The sequence below is a fragment of the Capsicum annuum genome, chromosome 9 (assembly GCF_002878395.1).
Source record: "Capsicum annuum cultivar UCD-10X-F1 chromosome 9, UCD10Xv1.1, whole genome shotgun sequence".
NCBI classification, from domain to species: Eukaryota; Viridiplantae; Streptophyta; class Magnoliopsida; order Solanales; family Solanaceae; genus Capsicum; species Capsicum annuum.
Genome location: NC_061119.1, coordinates 198137574 through 198145913, shown reverse-complemented (window position 1 = coordinate 198145913; position 8340 = coordinate 198137574). Strand labels below are relative to the sequence as shown.

The 8340-nt window shown below is 28.7% G+C and overlaps 1 protein-coding gene and 1 long non-coding RNA gene across 2 annotated transcripts; one reads left to right on the top strand and one right to left on the bottom strand.

Annotated features, from left to right (window-relative positions):
• Positions 1 to 2316: 2316 nt before the first annotated feature.
• Positions 2317 to 4031, bottom strand: LOC107841912. Its single transcript, XM_016685761.2, has 3 exons — positions 3671 to 4031; positions 2649 to 2813; positions 2317 to 2542 (listed from the first exon to the last, which is right to left on the bottom strand). Exons 1-3 carry the CDS (start codon positions 3905 to 3907, stop codon positions 2480 to 2482), a joined length of 465 nt encoding a protein of 154 aa, XP_016541247.2. The 5' UTR covers positions 3908 to 4031; the 3' UTR covers positions 2317 to 2479.
• A 643-nt stretch (positions 4032 to 4674) lies between these two features.
• Positions 4675 to 7814, top strand: LOC124887212. Its single transcript, XR_007044522.1, has 2 exons — positions 4675 to 4902; positions 7298 to 7814. It is a non-coding gene; the product is annotated as an uncharacterized LOC124887212 (long non-coding RNA).
• Positions 7815 to 8340: the final 526 nt, after the last annotated feature.

Below are 8340 nucleotides of genomic sequence, written 5' to 3'. Positions count from 1 at the left end.
TAGTTCTTTGAAAAAGTACTTTAGTTCAAGTTTTCCTTTTTGATGCATAATTAGACCGCTCCTAAGTGCTCCTTGACCTGTAATGTCAATGGAAAAGATGGATTTGGTTTATAAGCCAAAAGTTTCACCCGAGGATCCCTCTATGACATTATGCAAAGTTTACTTTGAACTTGTAAAAGAGAGGAAGAAGGTGGAACAATCTTGGTCAATTAATTTCTCTTCTAAAACACTATCTAAACTCTCTTTAGAATTTAAATTTTTAGTTGAAGGTTTAATCTGTGCATTTATGTTGAGCTAAATTGTAAAAATTATGCATTTTTATGAAGTTCGCTCAAAATTCATTATTATATTGTTAAATAAGAATATGTTTTAAAGCGTTCGTTTCAGTCTTGGTGTGTTGCTTTCTCTTTGTCTTTATTTTGAAGTTGTCTCTATGTCCTAAAATGTTATTTTTCTATTTATTCAAGTTAAAATGTAAAAGTCTTTACAAATTTGTTACTACTTTCAAATTGATTCTAATCTTCCCTATTTCTTCTTTGTTTAACATGTAAAATGATGAGTCCAAATGGACTCTCCTCATATGCATTTCGATGGCAGGCCAATGTGGCCCATTTTTCTTTCAAGTCATCCTGTCGAGCCTATCAAACTAGTCAGATTTTTGGAGAAAGAAGTTGTCGCAGATGGGAGAAAAATGAGATTAAAGTTTATTTTTCTTCAGTAGCAAGAGACATGAAAAGTCTCATTTCTTTTTATTTACTTTATTTATCATTATGCATTTAGTTATTTCTTTATACATTTGGGCTTCGAAGTCAAAGTTGTAAATTAATACAGGTGACATCGATTATGGGCCAAAAACCCAATTAAATTAGGACAGAGCTAAGAGATTTGAGCTTAAGAGCCTAAATTGCTTATTTCTTCCCCCTTCCCCTTTTTTCTATGTTTATTTGCTATTTGACTTTAATTTGCTTAGAACTAGTTAGATTCCCTACAAAGTCGTTAAAAAACTGATTTTGCATAAAACTCAGCAAAAAAAATATTCCTCAAGCAATTTCTTTTCAACAATCAATTTTTCTAGAAGTTAGTCAAAAGAATCATTTTCAAACAGTTCGGATAACTGCAAGTTAGCGGACATTTTAGGTGCGTTAAAAACCTTTCTAAAATGTTAATGAGAACCACTTACCTAGTATTTCTAAACTTAAATGATTTTTTTTGTTTTGAAACCATTTGAGTAATTTATAAAGGTTTTCTTAATTTTCCTAAATTAATAAGTGGCGACTCTAAAAGTAGTTATTTCTCCGCAAAACATCCGGCAAAGTTCTTTTTTTAAAAAAATTTACACCTAAGATTTTTGATAAAATTGTTGGACTTATATTTTAATTTGAGTGACGATGTTTGTTTGGAGGTTTTCGAAAATGGAGATGAAAGAATGATAGCCAACCTTTAAAACCCCAATGCCTAAAAATCTACTTTCTTCTTGCAGATTTACTATTGAAAATGGAGTGAAGATGTGCGGCAATATCAAATCAAATTTAATGTGCTGCTTTGTGCTTTTTCGTACTTTCTTCCACCTAAATCAGATTTAATATTGAAAAATGATGTGAAAACGGAGTGAAGGAAACGATGGTTTCGTGGGGTAGAGGGCTAGGGGTGGGAGGTAACTTACATTTTTTAATTTTAAAATAATTTTTTTCTTTTTTTAAAAAAATATATTTTAAAATATATTTTAAACTCAAAATGACACGTGTCACTGTTTAACTCGTCAAATTGTCACGTCACCACAAGTGTAACACACATTTTATATTTGTAGTTGATTGTCAAAAAAGTGTTCAAATTCAGAGGAATAGAAGTGTTCAATAGGTACAAAGGTCAGTTGAGGGAGCCAAGTGAAATCTCGAAACAAGTTTAGGGGTCAATCGGTGACTTAAATCTTAGTTATATGATGACGCCATTAATTATCATAAAAAGATTGATAAAATATAACAAAAAATTAAAAGATAAATATTTTGGAGATTTATTTTTTCTATTTTAAATTTTTGCTAGTCATTAAATGTGGTGGTCGATTAAACTTCATTTACTATTTTCTATGTAAACACATAATCTTAATTCAATAAATTTGAGTTTTTGCGATTATGCATAGTGCTCTCTGAATAATTAAAGCATACAACACCAAATATTAATCTCGTAAAATTTAGCTTCAAAATTGAAGTATGAAAAACAACAGAAGGCGTAAAAATTAGCTTCATCATTGATATTGAAAATTTAAGATGAATTCAGGATTTAAATTTTATGAATTCTGAGCTGTAGAACAACTTCAAATTTATCTTTATACATATTTAGTGAATCTTTTAGTGCGCGCACACACACACACACACACACACATATATATATATATATAGATATATATAAATTTAAACTAAAATTACTGAATCATGTCGAACCCATAATATAAAGTATACTTAGGTCCCTGAGCTGATCATCTTTATTTCTTGCCAAATTGCCAAATACTACATGATATGTCTTTTAGAAAACACTTCAATTTCTTCTGTACCATATATACAAAAATCAAAAAACAAAATGTTTTAGCCAAATATTTTGTATACATGTCATTTACTATTAATTGATTAATTAATTGAAATTGTTGTACTTACACAAAAATTAGACGTGGCTTTATTGTCATTTTCTCCATTCCTCTTTTTCTTTTCATCAGCATCACAATGATCTTCTTTTCCCATTTGTTCATACTTCTGCTCCTTATTTTTTCGACGAAATAAACGGGGAAATGACAATCCAATCCTTCTTGTCCATCTCCTTCCCTAGAACAAGCATATGGCTTGGTAATTCTAGATCATCATTATCATATACATGAAAATTTGAGTATGTATTGCCTCTATTTATATGATGATTTTTGATTGGTATATGAATTTAAAATTAAAAGAAAGATTTTTAAAATTTGTAGTCTAAAATAAAGCACAACTATTTATGTGATTATGAAAATGTAATTAAAAGTGAATATTGGAAGTTTAAAGTTGAATTATTATCAAATTTAAAATGTACAGTATCATCCTTTTAGGGATTGAGTGATAAGATATTAAGAGTGTTGCTTAAATTGGGATAGAGAGTAATTAATACTTTTTTTGTTTATTTTATTTTTCACATTTTGACTTAGATATATTCATTAAAAAAACAATTATTAACATGTCTATGATGGTTATTATTGTGTCTTGACATTAGTTTAGAGATAAACAATTAATGCAAAAGGTAAAATAGAAAAAAAGAAATTATTTTTTCTTGATATGTCAAAAACGATAAGTAAAAGTAGAAGTGCAATTAGCAAATTAGTGACAAGTTACGTAAAAGCGAACAGAGGGGGTATATCTTAAGACATAAATAAGGATAAAATAATTAAATATCTCTTTTCACTAATGTTTTCTTCAGAGACATGAAATGAAAAACACGACAAGCATTTTGAGTTGGAGGGAGTATATCACTACTCAAAACTGCGAATTTCTCATGAAATTGTCGTTCATCGTTGACGACAATTAATTGGATGGAAACTTTTCATATGGACTTTCAATCAGAAATCCCATATTTTTGATGGCTTTCCAATGGAAATGTTCGTCGAAAATTCACGTATTTTTAGTAGTATACCAAAATGAGAATATGAATTTACCTTGTGCTTTGGATTTGGCGTACATTGAGGGTTTGTAGACTTGGCATGCCTCAACTCATGAGCATAAGCAAGAAGTTGTGCACGACGATCATACCCTCTTCTTCTTGTTGTGCCCTTAGGCCTCGATTCATCAAATTCATTGGCTTGACTTCTTTTCAATTGATCAAATTTGTATTGTGAATCTATGGTTGATGAAGATTCAACATAAACACTAATAATCACTCCTTTCCGTGACATCTCAATCGATTAAATTACTCGATAATCAATATGTTCTAAGAATAAATATTAAGATTAAAATCTCATCAGGATCATCAATCTCATAAAAGAAAATTAGAGTTTAAAAGTTTCTCGATTAAGTGGATTTACTGGTCTATTGAATCATGACTATATTCATTATTTAATAAGTAGATAGTCTAGTGATGAAATTGGAGTGGTTGAAAATTTTCAATTCTATGCATATGTGTACTACGAAACCACTCCACTAAATTGTGTCAACTAATTCTGATGTAACCTGAAATGGTATTGGGTTATTAATTTTTAATTCTATTTTTCTATTGATCTAGTAGCTAGTCGAAGTATTATTCTTGTTCTTGTTCTTCGATTTCTGTTATTATTTATTGTTTCGTGTAGTTTGGTTATAGTAATATTGTTATGCTATTATTTGTTTATTTCCAGTTCTTCTTGTATAGATTGTTTTTATTTTTAAGTTGAGGGTCAACCGGAAACAACCGCTCTACCTCTAAGGTAAAGATTGATTAGATCAGCGTATATGCTACCCTCTCCAAATCCCACTTTATAGAATTACAATGGATATGTTGTTGTAATTAGTTCACTTGTCCCTTTTGACTTGGGAGGTTGGTCTATTTTTGTTCCTAGAAAACATTTATACGATACTCTATTAATTTTTAGTTTGTGAAATAGAAGCACTTTTGCTACACCGACAGAACCTATAAAATTTAATAGCAAGTTAAGAAATTAGTCACATCGGTTAAAATTTGGTCAGATATAATCCTTACGTTTACGAAAGGACACTGTATGTCCAGTCTAACATAATAATGAGAAAGTGTATTGCAACAACACATGTTGTAACAGACAGATTTTGCAACAAAAAATAAGACAAAAAAAAAATGAACTGATTGTATTTGTCCCCGATGTGTTTTATGTTTGTGTTATGGTGCATCCTCCTCGATAGTGAGTGGGTTTGATGAAGTCGAGTACAAAAACTTCGAAGGGTAAGTCTGTTTTTACATCGTTATTTAATTTACATTTATCTTTTAAAAATTTTTTTAGGTATGTTGTTTTGGACAATTTTAGACATCTGGTATCTGAATTATGTTTTGATAAAATCAAATTTTAGTCACAGAATTGGCTAAATTTGTTAAAAGTCTTATTTTAAATTGGCTCATGGGCAGCTTTAAGCCCAATGGCCAAATTGGCTAAATTTCAAAAAAAAAAAAAAAAAAAGTTTTATTTAAAAAATAAATAAATTCTACTAATACCTCAACTCAAAAAGTATTTTTCATAGAATTTCATTCTCTCAATCTCTCTCAATTATTCTAATTATCTCCTAAAGTGCTCAATTTTATTTTTTAATTTTGCAAATACAAATATCAAGTGAAAGTTTTCTAAAGTCTCAACTTTTAGATACTTTAAAAATTTGGTATTGTCGTTTACTTTTAAGTTTTAATAAGTGTATTATTTATTGAATATTTATTTTTATTATTTTTGTGTATTTTGAATATTTATTAGTTTAATTTGTAATATGGATAAACTAAGAAAGTCGATAAAAATGTTCGAAATTCTTGTCCGGGAAGTGATAGTGGTAAAAAAAAATAAATTGGTGGCTATTCCGGTAGAGAAATTTCAAGTACTAAATATACCTGTGTGCCTCCGATACCAATTAGCCATCCGTTTGAGAATGAAATAGGTGTAGGTGCTCACGATATGAATTATTTAGAAGCTTGAAAAATTATGGTATAGAAGAAGAGAATGAAGTAGACGTAGTTGATTTAAATGTAGATAATAATAGTATTGGTGATACATCCGAAGTTGGTAATACTAATGTTAGATCTGAATCGGTTAATCCTCCTTCTCGTCCTCCCCGTCCTCCAGTAAAATCTCGTAGAAGAACTAATATTGTATGAGAATTTTTTACGGAAATAGAAGAAGAACTAAGGTTCAATGTAATATTTGTGAATTGGTATATGAGCATAAGATCAGAGGTAATAAAGGGAGTACGATTACGTTGATGAGACATTTACAACAAAGACACTTAATAGAACTAGCTGCGGCACAAGGTGGTGGGACTGTTAGGGGGCCAATTCAAACTAGATTGAACCCAACAATCGGTCAATTAGTTCAAAATTATAATAAAATAAAGAATCGGAAAAAATTAACCAATATGATAGTTATGGGTTCAGATGCTTTTATTAATTACATTCAAGCAATTTATAATTCTATGTTTACAGGTATTCCTAGAAGCATTTGTCGGTTAGATATTTTTAGACTCCATGCACATAATATGTTTATTATTTATCTGCATTATTAAAAAATATTTCATGTTGAGTTGCTCTAACTTTTGATCTTGATCGTGTTAGTAAAAATAGTTATTTAACAATTACTTGTCACTGAATAGATAGTAATTTTGTTATGCAAAAATGTATTTTAGCATTTTTGTATAATGAAGATCATAGACACACCGAAAATTTTATTTCTGAATTTATTTCTAAAATTGTAAAATATTATGGTGTTGAGAGAAAAGTATTATGTATAGCTTTTGATAATGCATCTAACAACAAGATTGCTATTGAGTTGTTAAAAGTTGACTTTCTTCGCTGTTATTAGAAATATTTCATGTTAAATGTGTTTTTCATATATATAATTTAATCGTAAGAGATGATCTTGACTTTTTTTGAGATTTATATTGAAAAAATTAGGCTTGTTGTTGACTTTATTCAAGGAAATCATCGAAAAATTACAATTAAAGAATTTAAAAGTAAATGTGATTAAAATGGACTTAGACCGATATTATTGCCTGAAAAATATGATACTTGATGGAATGCTACTTATAATTATTTACGAACTTGTCTTATTTATAAAGTTCCTATTACAATGACTTTTAATCAATATTCTAGTTCTTTTTCTTAGTGTATGTTAATGATTCTGATTGGGCTGCAATTACATGGTACTGTTTTTAATATTTTATTTTATTTAGTCGACATTTCTTATTTGATTAATGAATATAAGAATAAAGAAGGTTACGAATAAGCTATTAAATCAATGATTGCTAAATTTAAAAACTATTTTATCCTCTTTCTCCAATTTACTTGATTGATGCTATAATAAATTCATGTATAAAATATAATACTATGTTCGTGTTTACTTCTATTATTTATAGAGTTTTAGATATACAACCCACAAAAGAACCTGTTTTATTTATGGCTATGGGTGATGCAAATAATTCATGGACGTATTATACAATCATTATGTCGATTTACTTGATGATGTTATACCGACATATATCACTCCAACTCCTACCACCCAAGCTCTCGGGGAGTCATCATCTTCTAAAAAGCAAGCACATAGTTGTTATCTTGATTACTTTTTTGATTTAAATGTTTGAGATAGGGTGCCGCCTTCAACATACAAAATTAATTCTCGTGAAGAGTTTAAGTATTATCTTAGACAGCCGATGGAGGATCGTAGAGCAAGGATCAACGCGTTGGATTGATGGAAAGATAATGAAAGACAATATCTTGTACTTTTAAAATTAGCTGGAGATATATTGAATGATCTAATGTCAACCATTGCATCAGAAAACACTTTTAGTTATGGATGACAGTAGCTTGGAGACAACCAACACTCATTGAGAGGAAATGTTATGAATTTTCTAGTTTGCCTTAGAGACTGGACTAAAACAGAATGAAGAAATCAAGGAATAGAGATGGAGCCGACGGAGGAATAAAATCTTAAAGAAACTATAACTTCAAGGGAGAACTCAACACAATCAATTCCAATACATGACTTAAAACCTCATTGATTTTGACTGTCCTCAGGCAGTTCCCATTAGTATTAACATGTATGAGTTGAAAAAAATGACGCAAAATTTGTAGAATTGTCAATCTTATAACTTATAAGTTTTGAATCATTTTGCAATAATAAAATACAAGATTCATTCACTTCTTACGTATTTTTTTCATTTTAATCAATTGTCTAATTTGAATTAAATACTTTTAATATATTAATATCAATCTTTACATAAAGTCATAAATATAACAAACATATATACATATAATGAAAATATAAAAATAATGTTAGCAAATATTACGTAGACAACTAATATTGATATGTAAAAATATTATATAAGTTTATCTTTTAAGTAGTGTATGTAAATTTATGAATATATGTTCAAAACTTCAATTATTATTATATCAAATAGTACACATTGTATGTGTATGTGTGTATATTTTCTAAAGTATTATAATATGTAATATATATATGTTGTGTATAGTAGTATAATATGTAATGTACACCTGTTTCAAATGGTATTTTAAGTAGTATATATTGTATATATATGTGTGTGTGTGTGTGTGTGTGTGTGTATTTTTTATAGACTAAAGTAGTATATATTTAATATATACATTTGTATATGTTTTCTAAAGTACTATCTA